At 37.5% G+C, this 26,670-nt stretch overlaps 1 protein-coding gene across 2 annotated transcripts in view; it reads left to right on the plus strand.

Moving 5' to 3' along the window:
* Nucleotides 1-26,670, plus strand: part of LOC150084701 (fasciculation and elongation protein zeta-2-like) — a 215,114-nt gene that overhangs the window by 15,805 nt on the left and 172,639 nt on the right. For both annotated transcript variants that reach the window (XM_090375435.1, XM_090375436.1), the window contains exon 2: nt 18,812-18,920. In XM_090375435.1, the coding sequence (XP_090231561.1) occupies nt 18,812-18,920 (109 nt within the window). The remainder of the gene's footprint in view (nt 1-18,811; nt 18,921-26,670) is intronic.

The following is a 26,670-nucleotide window of genomic DNA, read 5'->3' on the forward strand; positions in this document are numbered from 1 at the left end:
GTTCACATTACGATATTTTCAAGATACCTCCATTTATTCCGACGGGATGCAAAATACATTTCCACGATTTTTTTAGGTTTGCACCTGCCGGCAAAAACTTACGTAAAGTCGAGTATTACGTAAGTCGGAGAGTTCCTGTAAATGATCAGATGGTACATTTCCTCAAAGTAGATATAAACTAGTTTACACTAAATTCTGCAAAGAGTTTAGCCAAGATATGGCAGATTACAAGAAATCTGTTGCAAAGAAATGAACCAGAGGCTTTACTTATGTAAACATAATGTATAAGTTAAACTTAAGGCATCATAGGTTTAAGAGTATAAATAGTCTATATAATATTGGTGTGAATGCACCATAGATCACTCTTAAAGGCAAAAAACTACGTTTGTATCGTAAAAGGGCATAATTTTAACTGTATCTCATATTGTGCTCCTCCTTCACAACGAGTTGCCATGTATTGCACTACTTCAAATAAGTAATGCTTCACTAAAAAGAGAAGACGGCACCATTATTAATTTTTTAGGGATGGGAATGTTGGAAGTGTGTCAAATTGTGACAGGGAGAGCTGAATGATTTTGTGATAATTGAGAGGGGTGGAAGAGAAATTGTTGAAACTAAATGTGAAAAAAGCACCTGCAGCAGATGTAAGCTATCAAATTACATTAAAGGAGGCAGCAAAAAAATAAGCAAATCTTTATCCATGATTTTAAGAGCATTCTTGAATTCAGAGGAGGTTCCTATGGACTGTAAATGTGTGAATATATTCTCACTTCATAAAAGGGAGTCAAAGGATGACACGAGTAATTTATAGACCCTAGCCTGACATGTTCCAGGGAAAATAATGGAGTCGCTAATTAAAGAATTGATGCAGGACCATCTAGACAGGAGTGCAGGCATACTTCAGTAGCAGCATAGGTTTGAAGGGAGATCTTGTCTGACCAATTGAATGGATACTAAGATGCAGTGACAAAGGAACTGGAAGCCAAAAATAATTTTGATATCCTATACTTGGAATTCAGGAAAGCTTTTGATACTGTTGCACATAAAATGCTGCTGTACAAATTGAAGAAATGTGACATTAAGGTCAAATTACTGTTATAGATAAAGAGCTGGAGAAAATAAAGAATGGTTATCAATGGTCACTGCTCTTTTTGGACAGGAGAGACTACTTTTACAGGGATGGGATACACTTAAATAGAAAGGGTTCAAGAATATTTGCTGATGCTATCAAGGCAGTCTTAGGTGGGTTGGAAAACTGCAGCAGATGTAGATTAACAATAGCCGCTGGCAGAGGTGAAAGTCATTTTTGCATGGCTTCTGTTGGAATGAGCAGCAGCCTGGAAAACAAGGTGCTAGGGATTTCAAGGACTGCTGGGAGTCATTGTGGAACAAGTAAATACATGGGTTGTGTTAGGGTAACTAAGAGTAAGAACAGGTGCATGTATACTTGCATGTAAACCAATGCTAGGAGTTTAGTGAATAAATTTGATGACTTTGAGGTTCTGGTCAAAACATCAAAGGCAGATATTGTTGGGATATCAGAGATATAGTGTCACACAGATATAAGGAATGCAGAATTGGAATTTAGGGAGTACGTGTTCAGATAGGAAGGGAGGAGGAGTTATGCTGTTAGTTAAGAAACACAAAAATTTAAGGCAGTGCTTACAGCTGACATGGTTGGACAGTGCAGTCTTGAGTCAGTTTGGTGTGACATAAGCACTGGGGAAATAAAATTGGGAGTAGGTGTGTGTTATAGGCCTTAATGACTCTGATGAGTACAATGAACAACTGCACAGGAAAATAGTGGGCGAATAAATCAGATTGTATTATAATGGGGGATTTTAACTTCCCAGATATTAACTGAACTTGTTGGGTTGGTCACTCGCACAGTAGCAAGGGGTTTTTCGATTTATTGGATGATTGTTTTCTACAGCACCATGTTCGAGAGGTAACCAGAGGGAGTAATACTCGTCATCTGATTATCAGCAGTGATTCTTCATGCATTAAGAATCTGCTGATAAAGGAACCACTAGGTGGCAGTGATCACAGTGTGCTAATGTGGCTGCAATTGCCATTTTGGACCCAGCCTTAACTGTTACAAAAATTTCTAGTCTTTGTACTACACATGCTGTGTATGTTTGTTTGTTTGGCCAGATTTGTGTAGTTTCCCTGTACTGTGTTCTCAATATGGGGATTCTATGTAGCCTTTTGTAGATTATCTTGATATAACTTTGCAATTATTTAACGACAAACATGTCATCATAATGATGGATGCTAATGCTGAATCTACGCTCTGGAATAGTGCCCATACAAATGAAAAAGGTGGATTGCTGGAATATATTATTCTGTCTCATTGATTAACTATCTTAAACACATCAGGCCATCCTCGAATTTGTGTGACGCCATTAGGTCATTCGTATATTGATGTCACTCTAGCAACTGCAAGTGTTGCTCCCAAACTCAGCAATTGGAATTTGCATACAAGCTGGTTGACTAGTGACCACACTGTCACAACATTTCATCTTGGAGGTGATGTCATGCGATCAGGATTGGATTCTACAGATGTCCATAGATTTTTATACGAAAAATGGCAGATCTTTGATGGCTACCTTACGGAGTCTTTTACACAGGAACTGCTGAATACGGTCGATCTGCCAACCCGCACTGGACCAGCGTGGCAGATTATGGTCCATTTCCCTCAGCATGAATTGTTGAGGAGGCTTCCATCCTGCAGTGGGTTGATAATGGCTGTACTTTACTTTTTTACGGAGTCTTGCCTCCGTAGCCGAGTGGGCAGGAGCGGGAGTGCAGTAGCACACGCTCTTTGAGTAGACCGGGGTTCAAGCCCCTGACTGCTGAATACGGTCGATCTGCCAACCCGCACTGGACCAGCGTGGCAGATTATGGTCTATTTCCCTCAGCATGAATTGTTGATGAGGCTTCCATCCTGCAGTGGGTTGATAATGGCTGCACTTTACTTTTTTACGGAGTCTTTTACACAGGAACAGCTGAACTCTATGAAATCTCTACCTGTCAATGATCAGGATTTTTTACAAACGAAAATCTTAACAGCTTGTAAAATGTAAATATATTATAGAAAATAGAAACCTTATCATGTACCGTGGTGATCCCCTGTTCTATCTCAGTTGAAATCATTGACCAGGCAAACAAGACGAGAGTATCAAAGAGCAAAAAGAGATAACTGTGCTATAACGGAAGAAAGCCTCTTTGGAAAACTTGGTGAGTACTCAGGGAAATGCTGATCCCTGAGGACTTATCTATAAGCTGTTGAACAACAAGGTTCCGCCTAGAGAGGTATTTGCTTCGGCCAGAGTGGCAGATGATCAGGATACTTTGTCTTGGCCACCCACTATTAATAGGATCCTTGATGTTATTATTCATCAGGATAATGAAGATTCTGTTCATCCCACAGAAGCAGAAATCAAAATGAAAAACTCTACCTGTACCAGTTCTCCTGATGAATCCCCTTTCTCAATAGAGAAGATTGACTCTGCTATTAAATCAATGCACTCTGGAAAATGCCTGGGTAATGACGGCTTGGAGGTTGATGGGATTAAACAGGTTTGGAAGATTGTTCCTGCTGTTATCCTTGCTTTGTTTAACTCTTGCCTTTTGCAGGGCATTTTTCCTAGGGCATTGAAGGTTGCTAATTTGAAGATTTTACTAAAAAAAAAGCCAGAAAAGCCAGAGTCTGATCCATCCTCTTACAGGCCTACTTGTATTGCCTTGCTCCCTGTTTTGGGCAAGGCACTTGAGAAGGTTATTGCTGGATGTGTTTTGATTGCTTACACTAATAAAAGACTTCCGTCTCCAATGCAATATGGATTTACATGTGGCAAGGGTACAGAGGATGCTGCTTCTCTTTTAGCATCACAGGCGGAGACTGCAACTAAATATTTGCTTGGTCTCTTTGTGGACTTCAAAGGGGCCTTTGACATTCTTTGATGACAAAGTGTCCTGGAGGCCGAAGTGTCAAGAGCAATATGTAATCTTTTGTCAAGCTATTTCTCACATCGTCCCATCAACTTCGAGAGTGGATCTGTACAGGTCTCTAGGAATGTTTCAAAGGATGTCCACAGCGGTTAAAATTGAGGTCCCTGTGTTGAAATGTTGTATTTGACTCTCAGCTTAACAGAAAATTTGAAGCCATCACCATGATTGCATGTGCTGATGACCTTACCATTCTTGTGCAGGGAAACTCAAGGACATCTTTGGAAGTTACAGCCAATCACGTACTGCAAGAACTTTCCACTTGGTCTGAAATACACAAACTCCAGATCTCAATGGCTAAAACATCTCAGACGTTGCTGATGGGTAAGCTAGATAGGGGACGCCCTCCACTGATCAAGTATCGAGGACAGTCCATTAAGTATAATTCCACAACTAAGTATTTAGGCATTTATCTTGATGACACCTTTCTGCCTCATGTAAGGTACATAAAGGAAAAATGTAAATCAATTCTAGCAAGATTATGATTAGTAACCAGAAAGGAGTGGGGTCTGAGAGGTCACTCTCTGACTATATTACAATTGTCTTTTTGTCTGTTATTACCTATGGTGCTGGTGCTTGGGGCTATTGAGCTACTAAGTGTGCTGTGATTAAACAGTTGTTATAGGCCCAGCATGCTGCTCTCCTGATGTCTAGAGCATGTAGGACTACATCTACTGTGGCTTTATAGGTTCTGTTGGGAGCGCCTCCGTAGCCAGGTAGGAAGGAGCAAAAGTGCGTAGCACACGCTTCTTGATTAGACCGGGGTTCGAGCCCATCACCACCAAATACGGAGGATGCGGGAAGGTCAGGGATTGACCATCGCATATCCTTGGAGCAATATGGCCTCAGTTGCTAATGCTCCTAAAAAAAAAACCAAATAACAGCAGTTCTGTTGGGAAAACTACCAGTACATTATTAGATCCAATACAGATACATGAATTATCATCTGAAGAAAGCACGCCCTGTTTCCTTGGAAGATGTGCAGCTTGATTTGAGTGCCTCTTTGGCTTCTGAAAGGAAAAGACTGCATTCCATCTACATTGAAAAGTGGCAAAGAGATTGGAATACCTCAGATCTTGGTAGTGTAATGAGAGAATTTTACCTTTAGTTAGAGAGTTCAAGAAGAAAGAATTTTTATGGTTTTCTCCAGGTTGCATAGCACATTCCTGCTGTTGGGTCATGGCAGCATTAATAGTAAACTTTATAAACTAGGACTGTCTCCTATTGCACTTGTCTGTGTGGGGCTGAAGAGAATGTGGATCATATCTTATTTGATTGTCACTACTATTTGGACTATAGACAAGAACTTCAACTTACTGCAGGACACTTCACTAGTGAAAATAAATTTTTACTTGTTCGATCTCAGGATGTATTTAATGCTCTCAATACATTTGCTACACGAGCCCAAGATTGTAGACTGTTGTTCTTGTGACTCTTTGTACCTTATGGTTGGTGTACAAAAAAGTGACTTTAACTATGAGTTCTCACAGTGATTACTTGTATTAGATGGTAACAATTTAATTGTTATATATTAGAACTACTAGATTTCTACTGCCTCTGAAGATTCTACTTTTTGTTCCTTGGTAATGCTACTCCAGTGGATTATCCTTTTGGACTTGTATTGTTTGAAAAACTGTTGAAGGCAACTAAGACTTTATATTGATTGCATATAGTACATATATTTGTTAATGATGAATCTTTCCCTATTAATAGTTTGATGGGGTGAAATTTTATTCCATGATATTTGGACTCTTTCCTCAACGAAGAAAAGAATGTCTTTAGGAGTTTTCTCTGTTTGCTGATTCTGATACCAGGATGGGACTTTTGGTAAGATGCCAGGTGCCCGTCATGATGACAGCAGAACAGAGCACAAAATTTACACACGTGACCAGTTATGGTGAAAGCCTCACCACAAGAAGTATACAAGCAGCTAATGGGGGAAACCCTGGGGTCCGCAACAACTACTTAAATACTTATACTTATTATATTTTGAAACACTATTAATTATGATCACTTTGGCTAATACACACTGTCCTACCCTATTTGTAGATGTACAGACACCTGCATATTTTCAAATAACCTTTATTTACAGGAAAACTACAGGAACTCCCTGACTTACGTAAGGGTTGTGTTCTGCAGAATGCTACGTAAGTCGGATTTTACATAAGTTGGAATTTCCTTAATTAAGCATTTAGGGAAATTCCGCACTCGCAACTATGTGTGCTGAATTACATGTAAATAGAATTGTTAAATTTTTTTTATCTCATGTGCAGGAAAAATTACAAAGTGTACACAATTTACAAAAATTTAAAAATTATAAAATTACAAAAAGAGAGAGGAGACAGGCATAACGTCAGCAAGTTTTACTCAACTTCCACAGCAGCAGCATGCTTTACAAGCATGCTGCTGTGGAAGTTGAGGGCTGTGGAGATTTAGAAGGGGTTTTTCCTAACTCATCACAAAATTTCTCTGCAGCTGCAGAATGAGCACTGGTGACTTCACTGCATACTTCAATATTTTGGAAACCAGCGCGATGCTTGAACCTATTAAACCACCCGTTGCTTGCCACGAACTTGGCTTGGGGTTTGCCACACTTATTGTTATCTTCATAAATACTTCTTGCTTTTGCTTGAATGGCCATTGGACTCAGGGCACTTGCTTCTGAATCTGATTTTCCATCCATATTATTAATAGCTTTTTCATCTTCGATGTAGCACCTGAACACTGTTTTGTGATCACTGTTGATCTTAAGTGCATTGATCCTTTGACATGTTCTTTTATATGCACACTGTCCCTTAAAATAGTATTCGTTGCAGCGAGACCTAATTTCGTGCAATAAATGACAAACTTTATCCTGCTTCGTACTCATCTTTAATTTCTAAATCAATTTGTTTTTTTTCCTAGCACTGCCAGCACTTGCATTTTCCGTTGGTCCCTTTCCCTTCACCATTGTAATAAATAAATAGGAATGAAGAGAAGATTCAGAAAATCTATTTCTGTTTTTTATATGATTGAAGATTTCAGTGAAGGGGGGAACACATTTCACCATAATAACGTAAAAACCCACACAATTCCATTTATTGGGATTATTGCAAATGCAATAAGATCAAGTTTACTACCCATTTATAATAGATTGCGCAAACAGAAAAGCCCAATAAATCAGAAAGTGCAGATTGTTTTTATTGTTTTATGGCCTCCAGAAATGTGTTTTAGAAAATCACAAAGGCGTTCAAAATTGATTCTTATAATGGAACATATGTTTTAGGTGGTAGATGACTCTCATCAACCGGTGCAGTACCACCACTTTGCTTATTGGAGGCTTGAACTATTAAACTGTTTAGTCTCTAGAGCAAAGGTTCCCTTATATTTCTCCTTCAACCCATGCATGGTACTAAGTACTATAGGTTTTGATACCTTTCGTGTTTGAGGATTTTATAAAAAAAATAATAATAAAAACAACAATGAAAGTGCAGTGCAATTTCCATTATAAAAGTGACTTTTTAGAGAGATAAATACTTAGTTATATAGCAAAAATTTTCTTTCAACTTCCAAGGTCTTGGAATGAATTACCAAAAAAAACAATGTGTTATTGGGTTCACATTATAATATTTTCACAAATCTCCACATATTCCTACAGGATGCAAAATATGTTTCTACGTTTTTTTAAGTTTGCACCAGCCGGCAAAAACTTAAGTAAAGTCAAATTTGCGAAAGTCGAGTATTACGTAAGTGAGGGTGTTCCTTTACTAATGTGTTTGAAACCTTTGGCCATTGTGACAGATTTTAGTCTCTGTGGAACACTGTCCACCAGATTTTTTAACATGAACTTCTGACATTTTCTTCCATTCTTCCATTTGATCTTTAAAGTGGTGACCAGTTCAGCCTTGTGTTTTGGACAGTCACTCCTCACATACACCTGATGATCCAGTTCATTCTGTGGGATGGACTGGATTGTACTCAATCCTATATACAGTGAAGCTCAAAAAAAGTCATTCCCTCCTTTTTTAGGTTGTTTGTCCTTAAACTGGCAGCTAATCTTTTAGAAATGAATTAACAAAAGAACATAAGTAATAACAATACACATATGAAACTATTAATTGCAGAAAAATTTGCTTTTATGCTTTATGGGTAAATATACTATGAAAATATACTATCAGGATATTCTTCCTGATGAGGTAGAACATGCATTGAAGAAAATGAAGAATCGGAAAGCCCTGGGGGAAGATGAAGTTACTGTAGAGTTGTTAAAATTGGGAGGAAGAGACATAACACAAAAACTGGCAAGGCTCTTCACAAAGTGCATTAGAAAAGGTGTGATGCCTAAGCAGTGGAATAATGCAATCATAGTTTTGCTGCATAAGAAAGGAGATAAATCAGAAATTGGAAATTATAGACCAATTAGCTTGTTATCCCATATCTACAAGTTGTTCACAAGGGTCATTACTAACAGATTAGAAAGAATACTTGATGAGAATCAACCGAAAGAGCAAGCTGGCTTTAGGACAGGATTCTCAACTATGGATCACCTTCACGTAATATCACAGCTAATGGAGAAAGCAAATGAATATAAAACACCATTATGCCTGGCATTTGTGGATTATGAAAAGGCATTTGACTCCATACAGCATAAGGCAATGTTTCGGGCACTGGAAAGACAAGGCATAGATACTCCATATATTATGATTTTGAAGAAAATATATGAGAGTGCTACATCCTTTATTAGACTAGACAAAGACAGTAGCAAATTTAAAATCGAGAAAGGAGTTCGACAAGGAGACACAATATCTCCGAAGCTGTTTACTGCTGCCCTTGAGGAAGCTTTCAGAAGATTAGACTGGTCGCAGAAAGGAGTCAATGTGAACGGAGAGTACCTAAACCATTTACGATTTGCAGATGACATTGTGGTCATAAGCCACAATCCCAAAGAATTAGAGGAAAATCTTAATCAGTTATGCACAGTTAGTAAGGATTTTGGACTAAAGATGAATATGGCTAAAACAAAAGTAATGATGAACAAGTATGTCACGGAAAGGGAAATAATGATTGAAGGAGCAGTAATTGAAAAGGTGGAGTCATATACTTATCTGGGACAAGTTATTAGCTGTAATAATGATAAAATGGCTGGAAGTCAAGAGAAGAATAAATTTTGGATGGATAGCATTCAGGAAATATAGTCACATACTGAAGAGCAATATCCCAGTTTGTCTGAAACGTAAAATAATGAATCAATGTATACTCCCCACCATGACTTATGGAAGTGAAACTTGGGCACTCACCAAAAGAATGGAAGAGAAGCTAAGAACTACACAGCGAAGAATGGAACGAATTATATTGGGAATCAGACTGTTAGATAAGAAGAGAAACACATGGATTAGGCAGCAAACTCAAGTAAAGGACATTCTTATCAAAACTAAAGAACTAAAATGGTCTTGGGCAGGACACATAGCTCGAAGACATGATGACAGATGGACTAAGAAAATAACAGAATGGTACCCAAGAGGAGCTAGAAGAAAACCTGGAAGACAAAGGCGGAGATGGATAGATGAAATTCATGAGTTTTTGAGTAGTAAATGGATGGCCAGTGCTCAAAACAGAAGGAACTGGAAAGTTGCTGGAGAGGCCTTCATCCTGCAGTGGATTGAAAATGGCTGATGATGATGATGATACTATGAAATAAGTATTTTTCTCTAGAATAATAACATGGAACCATAAGTAACCTATAATAACAAAAATTCTGTGAAAGCAGTGATTTTTTTTTTTTTTTTTTTTTTTGTTACTGTGATGACAGACAGCTATATAACCAAAAACACAGCAAAATGCATACTAATATTTCATTTGCCCACTCCTTATTTTAATGGCTGCTGCACATTGCCGTGGCATTGATTGGATAAGGTTCTGAATATATTTCTGGGAAATTTCAATGCACCAAAAACAGATTGTCTCTTGCAGCTTTCTAAGTGCTTTTGGTTTCTTTTGGATTACTGAGACATCCATTTTGTTCCAACAATTTTCAATTGGATTGAAGTCTGACTGTTCCCAGGCAGTGTTATTGTGCAAACTGATTTATCCCTCATCCATTTTTGCACCTTTGGACAGTAAAGACAGCAAAATAAATTACATTTATTTAAGCAGGCTTTAAACGTTTCATAAATTTAAAACTTTTGCTAATTTTATGAAGTAGCATGTATGGTCTTTGAGTAGATCAGGGTTAAGGCCCTTGACTGCTGAATACGGTTGATTTGCCAACCTGCACTGGACCAGTGTTGCAGATTATGGTCCCTTTCCCTCAACACAAATCGTTGAGGAGGCTTCTATCCTGCAATGGATTGATAATGGCTGCAGTTTTCTTTAATTTTTTTTTATTTTTGGTTTTGGCACTCTATAACATGAAGCAGAGTCATCCTGAAAAATGCAACTGGCAACATCCCCATAGTGATCCCTAATTGTGGGAAGTAATTTTGTTTCAAGAATGTCCTTGTACACCACAGCATTCATTGTAACCTTCACAACTCCTCTATGTGAAATACAGCCCCATACCATTTGAGATGCAGAATGTTTTACTGTGGAAAGTACAGTAAGGATGAAATTCTTCTCTTCTAACAGTCTGCTGGCCATCTGAATCATGCAAGTTGAATTTTGATTCATCAGAGAAACTAGCCTCATTCTACCGATCCTCAGACCAACTAGCATGCTCTTTTGCCTGTTTTAGACACTGGGCTTTAATTTTTTGCATGAAAAGTGTCTTTTTTTTCTTGGCGATGTACTACTAATCTTGATGAGAAAGGGCATCAATGTATAATGTAGACACCTTTACAGCGTACTTACCTTTACTCCTGCAGTCTCCCCTTATGCTGTTTTTAGATCTGTCAGTGGGATCTTCTGTTTTGGATATACATATGGATCAAAAAAAAAAATATGTTCTGCACTGCAGAAAATATTCGTGGATGTCCACTTCTTTTCTTTCTGTTTAGACTGCCAGTTTCTGATCATTTTTGTAATAATTTTCATTTCTAATTTCATTTATAAATTTCATTTCATTAATAATTTTAATGGCATTTCTTAATACCATTGTTGACTGATTACAGTGAATTCTTTTAGCTATTTCATCCATAGAATGACTCTCTGTGTTCAGTGCAGCAGCAGCGACACTTTTCCAGTGTGGTGTTAATTGTGAAAACTTAGCCGTAGTAATAGTATTTGCTATATAGTGCAAGAAAGCTGCAGGCTTTTGCTGCACTGGGAAAAAAAAAAAAAAAAATCCCAACCAAGTAGATAAGAAAACACTTAATTATATGCTTCCCTTCTCACATAAGAAACCATCCAGTTGACCTTCAAAATTATTCACTGTCAGCCCCAATTCCCTGCGAGTGCAACTTGTTCCAGCAATCAATGACTCTCTGGCTAGAAGAAAACTTCCTACAATCTAATCTAAACCTCAAGCCCTGTAATTTAAATTTATGATCCCCTAGTTCTGGAATTCCTTAGAACAGTGATAATTCCACCTTCATTCATTTTACTAATCCCTCTCAGTACCTTATAAACCTTAGTCAGGTCACCTCTGAGATATCTAGTTGCCAATCTCTGTAACCCAATAGCACATAATACTGGGCTTGTGGCATATGTCCACTGTATTTATACTACCTCTAGGTGATGCAATCATGTATGGCATGTGAAATCATCTAAGAAAGCTTGCTAGAGATGGATGATGCAACAAGGTAGTGATATTACAAAACATTTGTTCCTTGAGGGTGTTGCAGACAATCTCACAGATATGCCAAGCTGTGTTTGCTACTTGGGAGTCTAAACGATGATGGAAGTGATATTCGAGTGACACTCAAATCAAGTGGACCAAATTTTGTCAAAGTTAGTTGATCTGCGATAGCCAAATTCTCTGTCTGCACCTTCATGATGGTGGGACTGTTAGTAACCCTTGGTATAACCCCCATGTGCAAGTCCTGAAATACGGCACCTAGCACATTATGGATGATCATCCAGGTGCAAACAAACATAAGCGGGGGTTGAGGTGTGGCACCCACACCACATGGAGAAATGCTGCCCCTCTTGTGTTACCAGACAATACTAGGTGGTAGATGACTCAACCAGTGCAATATCATCACTTTGCTTATTGGAGGTGGTGGAACCCATGTTTAGTCTCTAGAGCAAAGCTCCGGTAAACCCCCTAATCCCATCTCTTCCATCATGCAGTATTATTGATGTCTTTTGAGGTTATGATGGACATCATGGTAAAATCCAATCTTTCTTACATTTCAAGGGTACAGCTCAAAAATGGTAATCACAGGATGGCCGCTACTTAGTACACCGGACTGAACCTGTTGGTAACTCCCTAGGAAACTTTTGGATCAGCTAGTGTATAATCTCTTTGCCTCTACTCTGCCAGATAGCTAATGGAGGTAGTCTGAGTACAGCAGGCCCCTGTTATAACGCGGTTCACTTTACTCTGATTTGCTATAATGCTGTTCTTATATTATAATCCGACTATATCTGACTATAACACTCTTTTACAGATTGCATTTTTGGCATATTTAACGAAATCGTTTCATTTGATGGCGTCGATAGCGTGAAAATGAATAGCAAAACAGCATTAAAACGTTTCCCACGCCGACTTGAGAAATTTTCCCATACTCAGTGAAATTTTCTCACATGCTAATTTAATTGCAGTACACTGACTTGTTCGTAGTTCCGAGATAAACATTTAAAAAAATGATCAAATATATTGCTTGAAATATTTGCGTTATATGCATTTATCCGAAGTCTAGTCATCACTCAGTACAGTATTAGACATCGTGCGTATCGGACAGTTTACTTGAACATTGTATCGTAATTAATGCAACCAACGCAGTTACATTTTTGAAGAGTTAATAATGGCCGATAAGAATGAAAAAGCAACATCTGGGCGCAGTACGAAGACTATAAATGTAAGAAAAAGACTGAATTTGAAAATTAAATTAGACATTTTGAAGCGAATAGATTCCCGTCAGCGACAAGCGGATGTGTGCCGTAATTTAGGACTTGCAAGTTTAACTGTAAGAACAATTATAAAAAAATAAAGAATTAATTTTAGCAGCGGGAAGGATAGCTGTTCCACTGCAAGCAACTAGGGCTAGGCCGGCTATTAGGATTGAAATGGAAAAGACTTAACTAATTTTATTGAAGATAATGTCCAATGCAGAATTCAGTTAAGTTAAATATTATAAAAAAAAAGAGAGAGAGAGAGAGAGAGAGATTAGCCAATATGATGATCTGAAGAAAACTCACCTAAAAAAAAAAAAAAAGTGGAACCATTTAAAACTGGTAAGGGCTGGTTGAATATATTTAAAATCTAGGGAGAAGCCGCAAGTGCAGATCAAGGAGCCGAAACTTTCAAAAAAGAACTTGTTAAAATTATTGAAGAGGGTTATTATGTGTTATACTTCTCAACAAGTTTATAACGTAGATGAAGCAGGACTTTTGTGGAAACGAATGCCTAAAAGAAGTTTCACATTGAAAAAACATGCCAGGTTTCAAAGCGGCGAAGGATCGGGTGACTTTATTGTTGGGTGGTAACACTGCGGGGGATTTAAAATCAATACCCCTTTTAGTTTATTTAGAAGAGGACCAAAGTTCAACCCAAAATCGACACATTTTTTATGATTAAATTCATCAATTAAATCAATTTAGATCAATTAAATTTGTGATTTTAATTGGAATTTTAAGTTTAATTTTGATACGTAAGTAGTTACCACATAATTATATATGTATGTAATGCAGAATATTTTATATGTCGGTCAAATATTTTGACCGACATTTGTGCATCTTTTCACTATCGTTTATTATTGATTAGGAAATATCCTATGACACCGACCACAACTTAACATATGTTACCTTATGCGAATGTGGAGCTTGCTTAGCGCGGATTCACTTAGTGCTCTGTTTTTACGGAACAAATTATCAGCGTTATGCTTTGACAATGCTCCCCATACAGTAGTGTGTATGGGGGGCATTGTCAAGGCCATGTTTGTTAAAGAGAACTATGGGTATATTCTTACCATGTGTATGCCATATCCAAAAATTTCATTACTTCATACAGCATGTCCCCCACCTTTTCTTACTACTGAATACTGCATGAATTATCAAACTAACAGGGCAAACTCATCTGCTAAGAAATCTAAACCTCCCAAACACTTTTTGTTCATTTCACAAATGTCTCAGTTCAAATCCAAATGATTTCCATTTCCACTTACAGTCTGTCAAACCCCATGTACTTTTTCTGACAGAATCTCAGTCATTGGTTAATTCAACCACTGTTCATCCCAGTTGTCCGAATTATTCGCTCTATGATTCCTTACACTTGAAAGGATATACTTCTGCATATGTTCGTTCTGATATTCACTTTCAGAGACTTAGTAATATGGAATGTCCTGTTTTCTATCTTCTCTGGCTTAAAATCTCTCTACCACATTCTGTCAAATTCATCTGTTGCCTCTTATCATTCTCCCAACTCCACTAATCACTTGGAACTCTTTGACCTCCTCTCTTTGAAACTTTACTTTCTCCAGTCCAACTTTCCTAACAGTGAGGTAATTTTCCTTGGTGATTTTAACATTCACAACTCTAGCTGACTTCCATTTTCTAGTAACATAGACCCAGCCGGTCGAGATGCTGAGGCTTTTACAATGATTGCGCACGGATTGTTCATTTACTACCAGAATACCAGACAATCCTAACCATGCAGCCAACACGCTTGATCTCTTTCTCACAAACAACCTTTCTAAGTAGACTGTCGAGGTGAGTGGTTCCCTATGCACCTCAGATCACAACTTGATGATGGTCTCTTCTCCATTGGAGCCTTTCTCTCATTGCCATTCTCATACTCATGTTATTTGACATTACAAGAATGCAAAATGGGATGATCTGAGAGATTTCTTTTCCTTGATCAGATTACTGTTTCAAAACTTCTGATGTCATTTTTTGCTCAGATCGTGTCAGTAAAATTATTCTTGTAGGGATGGAATCCTTTATTCCATACTCCACCTTGAAATCTCATTTTTTATCCAAACCTTGGTTTTCCAATAAATGTGTTAAGGCTGTTCAAGTGAGAAATGTGGCATATCATAATTGGCTTTTTTCCAAATCTCCAGGTTCATTTTTTGCCCACACCAAAGCTCGCGACAATTGTAAAGCAGTTATTAATCAGTCCAAACTAGATTTTGAACAAGCTAAGAGTAGAAAACTTGTTTCTTGTCCAAATGATAGCCAAGCATTTTGGTCCCTTGCCAAAAGCTATTGGTCGCAACTTTTGCCCTTCTCTGTTCCCACCATCTGTCAAAACCAAATGGTTCAATTGCCACTTCAGCCAAAGATAAAGCTGACCTGCTTACATCCTATTTTGATTCCAACTTGTGTATTGATCTGGGTAAACCACCTTCCGCCGTTTCCAGCACACTCTATTCAGTGCCTCCTGTGGTCTTCCGTAAAAAGGATGTCAGAAGGATTTTGATCAATCTTGATGCTAAGAAAGCTCCAGGTTCTGATATTTCTCCAATTATTATTCAAAACCTGTGCTCCTGAACTTACTCCTGTTCTGTGTCACCTTTTTATTACTTTCTTATTCTATCAGTGTTTTTCCTTCTGCTTGGAAATTAGCTCATATCCTGCCAGTTCCTAAAGAGTGACAAATCTCTTCCATTGCAATTACTTCTACTCATTTTAAAGTAACGGAGAAATCAATTAACCACCAACTCTTAAACTATCTAGAAACTTTGCATCTGATCAACAATTGCCAGTATTGATTCTGTCAGTGCTGATCCACTGGTAATATTCTGGCATATGTTACCCATCTATGGACAAATTCAATGGAATGTTTGGTAAAACTCAAGCAATTTCTCTTGAAATATCAAAGGCTTTTGATCATGTTTGGCTTAAGTCTTCTGAATAAGCTTCCATCTTATGTTTTGCCAACTGATTTTTGTAATTGGGTATCCAGTTTTCTCTGACTGCTCGCTGTGGGTGATGATAGATGGCTCTCTGTCTTCTAACTTCTCCACTAATGCTTGTATTCACCAAGGTTGAATTCTCTCTCTCTCTCTCTCTCACTCTTTTCCTGTTGTATATTAATGACCTTCCATTGACCAGAAATCATATCCATAGTTTTGCTGATAACAGCACATTGCATTTCACCTTCCAGTTTGCGAAACCGTGCCCTGCTCAAACTGCTTCAACTTCTCGAATATCCACTATCAAATCCTTAAATGCTGATCTCCAGGTAATTCTCCAGTGGAGGCAGAGATAACTTAGTTTATTTCAATCCTAAAACTCATTCCTGTCTTATATCTCACAAAAAAAGGATTCTTCTGCTCTTATGTTTATCTTTGATGACAATGATTTCTAAGCAAGCCCATATATCTCTATCGGGTATTACTGTGACTTCTGATCTCTCTCTCTCTCTCAGCATAAGCACATTACAAATATGGCTTCCCCTGCATCTAAATAATGGTTTTCTCTTACACTCTTGCCATTACTTTTCTTCCAAACAGCTGTTCATTCTGTACAAATTGCAAATCTGCCCTACCATGGAATGTTGTTGCCACATCTGGGTGATGCCTCCAGAACCTCTCTCTCTCAGGCTTCTAGATTCCATTCAAAAGAGGATAATTAGTTAATTAATGACATATCTCTAACCAAGTGTCTCCACTTGTCTCATAGACATTCTGTTTTTGCCGTATGCTTTTTCTATAGATACTTAGGTACTTTTTGATACTTTTTTACTTAGGTACTTTTTGATACTTTTTTTACTTAGATAATTTTTGATACTTTTTTTACTTAGATACTTTTTGATGCTTTTTTTTACTTAGATACTTATAGATACTTTTTCTATAGATATCTATAGATGTGTCATGGATACTGTTCTTTTGAGTTGGCTTGTTGAATCCCCCCCCCCTCTCTCTCTCTCTCTCTTTCAAAGCAGTCAGAACACATGCTGCAACTAGTCAACATCCTTTTACTTTCCAAATTCAAACTCACAGAACGAACTTTTCATTTTCCTTATTTATTCATTCAACTTCCATTTTCTGGAACAACTTCCTTTCATACGTATTTCCTGAAAATTACAATCTACAGAAGTTCAAGTGTAATGTCAACAAATATCTTCTCAACTTCCATGCATGGTACTAAGTACTATAGATTCTACTACCTCTCGTGGAGGATATTATTAACCCCTGAGGATAATATTGACAGTATTGAGCTCTGACCTCAGTCCTATAGGTTTGAGGTTAGGGCTCTGGGCCAGCCAATCCAACTTTTTAATCCTCTTGTTCTCAAACCAGTTCATCATAGCACAAGTGGTATGACATGGAGCATCTTCCTGCTGATGCAGGTATTGACCTTCCCTGACCTCCATTCACAATGTAGGGAATGCATTATTGCCCAGGACATGCAGACAGACCTTAGCATTCACATTTTTATCCAAAAAAAAGCAATGGTTCCTGGTTTCAATGGCCAGGAACCATTGAAAAACCATGAAAAATAGTCCCACACCATCACACTACCTCCAAAAAACTTTATTGTTGGGTGATACAATCCAGCAGGTAGCTTTCTCTGGTCATCCACTGCACCTAGCTAGGCATGACTATTCAGACTGGTAGGCCATGTACCATGATTTGTCAGTCCAAAGCACAACTTTCTGTTGGTTTACCATCCAAGAACAGTGGGCTTTACGCTAAGCTTGATGGGTCTGGGATTAGTCGGAGTGAGCAGTGGCTTGTGGGTGGCTGCACAATCAGATAACCCATGATGTGCAGCATCCTTCGCACTGTACTAGTGCTGGCCTATGTGCTGTGACAACATTGATCTGCATTCTGAGCAGATGATTCTTTGTAACTTCAGCTCTTCTGTCAGGTTTTATCAGATTTAAAGTTGTTTCATGATGGTTTCAGCACCATTTCCATGTGCAGATGACATCACCACTCATTGACCTAGGGATCTTCAGTGCTTTTGAAATGTCATGTACAGACTGATTGCTTATTAGCATTACCATAGGCATATGACACAAGAAAGCAAGCCTATACAGCATCAGCCAAAAAAAAAAAGTCCCATTTCACACATCCATTTTATGTAGCACCTTATCACTATCTCCTCGAAGGGCTATGACCATTTATAGTTGTCTGAAATGTGGTGCTTGGGTAGGACGTGACCAGCTTTCACTTGGTGGGTGTCCAGATATTAATGCTAGGGCAGTGTATATGGATAACCCATGATATATATGAAATAAAACTATTCTTATTGTGCAATTTTAATGAAATTAGGAATACCTCAATAAATGTATTTAAAAAGAGCACCATATAAAATTTATGAAAATCCATTCATTATAAGTAAAGTTCTTATGTGGATGAACATGATGGACATCCTGAAGCTAATTGGCACTTTACCCATTTGTGAATATGCCTAAAAAGGGATATTTAATCCTAAAACAAAAACTAATTAGAGAATAGAAAGCCCAGAAAAGAAACAGTTTTTATATTTTGAAAATTTTAAACGAAGTAAAGCTAGGCTGAAAGGTTACTGGCAAAACCTGCACTTCTCCCCTCTGGCTATTCTACTGGCTGGGTATTTTTGTAGTGTTGTAATGCATTTTTTTTAGAAAAAGATTTCATTTCTTCGTATTTCAGGGGCAGTTTCAGATTAAACAACTTTATTATAAGTAAATATGCCGTTTTGTGAATTAAAAATTTTTAAATTGCAGAAAATAAGCAGGGTTTCTTGAATTTTGATGACTTATTAAAATGTTAATAATCATTTATTACAGAATGTGGTGGACACTAACTGGGAATTTTGGCAATATTCTTCCTATTGATTGGACAAAGTCATGTGCCCAGAAGCCTGAAATTACCTCTCTCAATTTAAATCAAAAGCAGGTATAAAAATATTGATCTATAAGAATATCTTCACTTTAAAAATTGAGAAATTTAATGTAGTAATTCAATGTGTTTATTACAGAAACTTACAAACCAAAGTTAAATATTCAGCTTGCAAAATCTTTTTAGTACTGTTTTATTTAACTGATCTTTATTTTTCTTAGGCAATTTGGATACTTTATCATTATTGCAAATGCACTATAGATTGGATCAAGTTTTGAGTACAGTAAATAATTTATATGGCGTTAAAACAGCAATGCATATAGTCAATGGGTTTATATAATATGCATTTGTTACCTGTAAAGTGTACTGTATATTGAATAACATTGAACAATAAATTTTAACCTTTTATCAGTCTCTTCAACAGAGATATATTTATAGATGGTATTAGGAAAATAATGCACAATGATTTGCAACTCATGTAACATAAATTTTGCAAAATTGTGTTGTGGCAAAAACCAGCCAGCAGTATTTGTGATATGTCATACAGTATAACCCTTTATGTATATGTGTACAAGAGGAAAGGAAACCATGGAGAATAAAAGTTTAATTGCAAAGTAATTTAAAACATGCATAACTGTAAAAACCTTATGACAATTTCTGCTTTGTGATGTGACAAAGATGTCATACCAAACAGTGTATGGTACAAGATACTTATTGTCATTTCCCCACTCATAGTAACAAATGTTCAGTGGCCACCCAGCATTGCAGGGTGTTAAAGTACAGTACACCAATTCCTTTAATCTCAGGCATGTTGTCACTTTGGTCATGTCAAAAAGGGCACATTTCTGCAAAGAAAAATACATCATTCAGTATTTTTGATAAAAAAAAAAAAAAAAACCAAAGGCAAAAAATAGCTTATAATGGTGCACTTTATAATTTTATTTCAGTGCTATATTGGATAATAATAATAAATAATACAGTGAATGCTGGTTATTTTTATCAACCTCTTATAATCAAAAATGAAAATCCAAAACCATTTATATTATGTTTTTATTCTGCCACTTTATATGATCATACCACCATTTATTTTTATTAATTTTCGTTTCAGTTAGGAGAAATATGTCTTCCATCTAAATTGTGTATAAGTTAGAAATTTATCAATTATTTACAACCATGACCATGCTAAATAACGTTTGCGACCAGTACCTTTTTAACTCCTAATCCCTGCCACATGTCTGTAGTTGTAGCTTTCTGGAAAAGGTTGAGTGTGCCTGTGAACAAAAGCAAGTAAACAATCATGAAAATTATACTTTTGCTATCTAGGTGGGGAAATGAGCAATCAGACCCACCGTTGTGAAGTTTATCAACTATGTATGATAAGTTATTGGTGTTTAATTGCACTGTCCAAACATTTAAGTTTTCCCACAAGTGACCACATGATCTCACTGTATATGTGCAATACTGTATCCACTGTCTGCTCTCCGTGAATAGTTCAGTTTGCAATTGATATCCATTGAGAATTAAACAGTTATTTATTTTTTCTTAGAATAGAAATGTTGCATAAATGTTGTAGAGATTTAAGTTCAAATGAAAATAACAAAGTTTTTAAGTGCTTATGATAATCTTACCTAAATTTAGTCAGAGAAGCTGCATTGAAACTTGCTGTTTCACAGTCTCTTTTGTGTAAACTTTTAAAGAATAGAAAATCCCATGAATTAGGGAAAAAAACTCTATGGAGAAAAATTAAACTCAGATACAGGTTCAGCACAAAAATGAGTGGAAAATGTCTTACCTAATTTATTGGAAAAATTTAGTCCTGACTAAATAATTATTTAGTCAGGACTAAATTTCAGCACTTAGTGAAACTGTGTCTATTTCAGAGCAATGCCTGAGTGTACTTTATTATTCAGAAATGAACATTTGACAGCTGAAAATAGCAGAAAGAAAAAGTGCTGTACTTATGTAATGAATGGAAGCATGGGTGTCAGTGAGAAGGAACAAATTCTAATTTTTATTAATTGTTATTAATACTAACTCTTATTTTAGTTGTTTTTAAACTTTAATTATTCTGTCTTAAGTTAATTTTAAAGTATTATATTTGAAATTACATTGCACACCATTGCATTCCCACCCTGGTGCGAGAAAGATGAATGTACGAAAACAATTTAACAAAAAAAAAAAAAAAAAAAAAATTAAATGTATAAAATGTAAAAAAAAAGTACAAAAAAGAGAATGGAAGCAGAGTGTGAATGGGAATTAAGTGTATGAGATTGTGCATCTTTCTCTCCTTTCCCCCCCCCTGTCAGATAGGAGGATGGGCAGATGGCCCTCTGCCCATCAAGCTGGCTACTTAGCCAGCTTGGTGCGGGATGCAGACACTGGCAAGCACAACTTGCTCCCTGGCCAGTGTGTGATAGAGCACCAATATAGGCACTCCAACATAGGAATCTCTTTCCCCATGAACTTTCACTCCTACCACCCGGATTGGTTGTTATCTCACTCCACCCACTCCCCAACCGGTGTAGCACCCTTTCCTCCATCTGGTGGGTCACCCCACCACCTGCTATCACATCCCACTCCCAGAGCAGGATGGGCATCCTGACCTGGGAGATTCTCTTCTGTCCCTTCCTTTAACCAGGCAGGTGCCTTCACTACTGCTCTCCTCTATTCTTCTACCACTTTCACCCTCTGCCCTACTTCCTATCCCCTCATTACTCCTTTCACAGTTTCACTTTTTTCTCACAATTTCACTTTTTCCCTATCTAGCTTTGGCTACCACAGGGTTTGCCCTGCCAGTGCTTCATGCTCCCTACTGCCTAGACCACCTCCTCATGGTGCTGGATGGTAAACTAGAGGTTTCTGTGCAAAAACACAAGCCCCTAAGCTAAGAGGCTGAATGAACTACACAACCAATATAACCCACACTAACACTTCACAAATACTCACTAACCTACATAAATCTGGCTGGCCTTTTCAGGGTTTTGTATTCATCACATTGCCTGACGTGGAGTTCGGGGATCCTCCCCCCAGAGCCACATTACAGATAATACTATGTATGTCTTATTGCACATAAGACATACTATCTTATGTGCAATATGACAGCGACAATATAAAAAAAGCTTTTCATAATTGGGAAAAGTAAGCATCCACATGTCTTCAGAGGGACAAAAAAACCTACCAGTTGAATATGAGCAACACAAATGCATTAATGACATCTCATATTTTCATTGACTTTCTGAAGGAATGGAACAGAGAATTATCGCATGTCAGTAAAAAAAAATTATACTTACCTCAGATAACTGTACAGCTCATCCAAATGTGCAGTCGAACAACATAAAACTCATATTTCTTCTAGCGAATACAATGTCCATAGTGCAACTTTTGGATCAAGGGATCATAAAGGTTTCCAAAGCATTGTACAGGAGTGCAATGCATTGAAAAATTATTGCAGAAATTGAAGAAAGCAACAATGCCTAAACTAAGGACATAGCAAAAACAATTAACTTCTTAGATGCAGTATGTATGGTGGTTAGTGCTTGGGATTTAATTTTCGAACAAATAATCAAAAACTGTTTTCCTAAACCCAGATTTATTCAGCCAGATGTTGTGATAAATATTGAAGACAGTAGTGCAGTGCCAACAGAGTATACCAATAATTCATTTAATATTACACAATTTCGACGAGTGGGTAAAATTTGATGAAAATCTTCTGACAACAGATGATCTATCAGTAGAGGATATAGTTGATGGAATTATACCAGATAAACCTGACACTGAGGAAAATAAATTCTGATAACAAAGATATCAAGGTCTGAATATTTATGCCAATGGCCACATTAGGAAATCTGAAGTGTTACAGAGTGCATTAGAACTTAAGGGAGGGAAAAGTGAAGACTGCAAATTATTGTACTGGTTACAAAAATGTATTGAAAATTTAACTGCTAAGGATTTAAAACCAGAAACATTGGAGAAATTTTTTAAATAGGTCAGTACAGTAAGTCCCCGACATACGTAAGAGGTACGTTCCATAAGTCGAGTTTTACGTGACTCGGGAATGACTAATAAAATATTGCTACTATATCCCTGTTATGCCAAAATTACAAAACCACATATCCCCAGAAGAATGAAGAAAAATAGTTATATATTTTTCAATTAATTATTTATATATTTTTATATATTACTTATATATTTTTATATTAGTTATATATATATATATAAAAATTAGTTATAAAAATATATAACCATTTTTATATATGAGGGTAATTCAAAAAATAAGTTACTCTTGACTATTATAGCCCAAGAGACATTTATTGAGAGGTATGTAACATTATGCAATAGAAAGCACATACCTTGCACTAATTTTCTGCATAGGCACTGAGTTGGTGTAAACACTTCTCAGAACGTGTGACTTAAGGTTCGATTCCCTGATGATAGAAATCTACTCCTTAGTCATTCAGCCACCATCAAACTGCTGTTTGCACCTGCTCTTCATTTGCAAATCGCTGTCCCCCCCATATGTTCTTTCAGCTTGCCGAAGATGTGATAGTCTCAAGGCGAAAGATTGGGACTGTACGGGGGATGTTGCCATACCTCCCATCCAAAACTTTGGAGCAAGTGTTGTGTTGTGCTTGCATTGTGTGGCGTGGCATTGTCTTAAATGAGAACACCTTTGCTTAACTTTTCAAGGCTCTTGTTTTTCATGGCATTTTGACATTGCATTTTCCCCATACACCGTCATTATTTCACAGTGAATCTCGGAAAAATTCAGACATTTCGCCTACAAAAATCATACCATTCTGCATACCTCAAACTTGGACTAACATTCTTGCTGATGTGCCATTATGAATGCTTGATCCTACACAACTGTTACCACTACATCAACAAAACTCACCTACTAGGAGGTGCACGATATGAATTCCATTCCGCACAGGTGCCACATTTGTTGTGCAGTTATACCAAGAGATGGCAGCAGGTGTAACTTATTTTTTGAATGCCTCTCATATATATATATATATATATATATATATACAAAGGGTACTAGGAAAGTTTTGCAATATGACGCAACAATGAATCACAGGAAGCTGCTTGTTGCTGCATGTTGAGACATGTTCATACGTGCATAGTAGCCACCGCGCCAAGTCGATGGGCTCAGTTATTCATTAGTAGTGAGAGTGTAAAGTGCTTGCGATGGCATCGTGGTCACGAAATGAGATAAGGACAGTTTTGCGGTATAATTTCGTGCGTGGTTTAACCATAGACCAGTGCTTAGAAGAAATGACTCTTGCACTAGATGATGATTGTCCACATCGTACAACGATATTCAGGTGGTATAGAGAATTCCAAAGGGGAAATTTCACTCTGGAGGATTCGGAGAGGCCGGGAAGGCCACGAACGTCAGTTACGGAGGAAAACGTTACTGCTGTGAGGAAAATGCTTGACGAAAACGTGAGTGACCTACCAACAGATAGAGGATACTTTGGGCCTAAATGCACCAGCAGTTCGTTCGATTCTGCAAGATCATTTGCACGTGAAGAAACATTGTTCTCTCTGGGTGCCGCATCAACTGACTGAAGAGCAGATGACACGACGTGTGACTTGGTGCCGGGAGATGTTAAAAAAGTTTGATAAGGGACAATCTCGGTATGTGAACAACATCGTGACAGGTGACGAGACTTGGCTGTACTATTACGATCTGCCGACCAAGGCTCAAAACAAAGTTTGGGTCTTTGATGATGACGACACACCCGTAATTGTCAGAAAATCCCGATCTGTAAAGAAGAAAATGATAGCTGTATTTTTCAAATCGAGTGGAATTGTGGAACGTGTCGTTTTGGACACGCAGAAGACAGTCACAGCTAAGTGGTATACTGAACAATGCCTGCCTAAAGTCATTGGATCTATGAAGAACCTGCGGCCAAAGTCAAGAATGGACACCTGGTACCTCCATCACGATAATGCTGCAGCTCACCGCGCCAAAGCCTGCACCGAATATTTGACCACGACAGGACTGAAACTTCTCGAGCACCCTCCCTACAGTCCAGACCTTGCTCCCTGCGACTTTGCACTGTTCCCGCATGTGAAAATGAAGGGAGGCGGTTTTCCAGTGATGAGGACCTTCTTCGGGCTTGGGACAACGAGTGTGCTTTACTCCCTAGTGGAACTTGGCAGAACTGGTTTAAAGATTGGTTTCGGAGGATGGAGAGGTGTATTGAATGTAGAGGAAATTACTTTGAAAAAATTAAATAAACAAAGCTGTATTGCAAAACTTTCCTAGTACCCTTTGTATATATATAACTCCAGATCTTGGGTACTAGTCCAATTTTGACAAACGAACAGAAACAAAGCAGTGATTGGCAGGTGTCATCACTCACTGCTTTCCCCGCCCACTGTCCTCCTAGGTTGATATGCCTAGGGTGTTTTTCCCCCCACTTGCTGCTGTTTTTAAATCGGGAACTCGTTTTCTGATTTTAAAACAGCAGGATGGGGGAGATAAACACCCTACCTAAGCTAAGCACCTCCCCTCCTCGATGACACAAAACATTCAGAAAGAAAATGCCTGCACAATAATCACCCAGTCACGGAACTCGGCCATACAATCACTCTGTTTGATGACCATGCCCACTGAGTGGAGATAAGTGGTACCCAAATAATGGAGTTTAATTAAAACTTTATCTGGGGACAGCTGTGAAGTAGCCGGAGTGGCACATAAGAAAAGAAAACATAAAAGGAAGAAAAAAAAAATGCATGTTATTGTACTGTAAAAAAATGATATGTATTTCTTTTGTTGTTATAGTTGACTTCATTGGTGCTGCTCCCTTCACTGCTTCTCGTATTCTGTCTTTGTCTTTTATTATTGTGTTCACTGTTGACACTGACAAATCTAAATTGTGTGCGATACTTGTTAATGTTTGACCATTTTCATACATCCTTATTATTTTAATTTTCCGATCCAAATCAATCGCTTTCCTTTTCTTGGTAGATTTACTAGTACCGTTGTCATTTATTCTCTTAGTCAGCACCATGATAACAGTCAGAATGAAATTTTCTGTAAAAAACTTCACAGGGTAAAGGGGGAAACACTATCATCACCTCACACGAGCTCACATTTTACTAAAACACATTTCTGGAGGTCACTGCCATAAAATAATAAAGACAATTTACAGCTTCCGTTTTATTGGGCTTTTCTGTTATTGCGGTTCATTATAATTCATTATACGGGTAGTAAACTCTATCTTATTGCATTTGCGATAATACCGATAGCTGGAATTCTGTGAGTTTTTATATTATTAAGGTGAAGTGAGTCCCCCCTTCACTGAAATGTTCAGTCATATAAAAAAAAAAAAAAAACAAATTTTCAGAATCTTCTCTTCATTCCTATTTTTAAGCCTGTTACTCCGAATCTCACTTGTGCAATTTTTTCATGCCGTGTTCGTCATTATTGCTTGCTTGTTTATTTATTATTATTTTTTTTTTTACTGTTTTAAATTTTACAATTGGAAAAAAAAAAAAAAAAATTGAGTGAAAATTTACGTTAAGTGTTGAAGTTACTTAAGTTGGGGACTTACTGTATGTTTATAATGTGTTTTTTCTTTATTTTATTATTATTTTTTTAAAATTTCAATGCTGAAATTGGTTGATATGTGTTTAAATTGTACTTATGTATATAGAGTACTATACAGTAGGCCTTCTTTACTGGCGCCTCCGCAGCCAGGTGGGAAGGAGCAGTAGTGCGTAGCACATGCTTCTTGTTAGACCGGGGTTCGAGCCCGTCACCACCAAATACGGAGGATGCAGATAAGGTCAAGGG

The sequence above is a fragment of the Mastigoproctus giganteus genome, chromosome 6, assembly GCF_048544385.1.
Source record: "Mastigoproctus giganteus isolate SK-2022 chromosome 6, ASM4854438v1, whole genome shotgun sequence".
Taxonomy (NCBI): Eukaryota; Metazoa; Arthropoda; class Arachnida; order Uropygi; family Thelyphonidae; genus Mastigoproctus; species Mastigoproctus giganteus.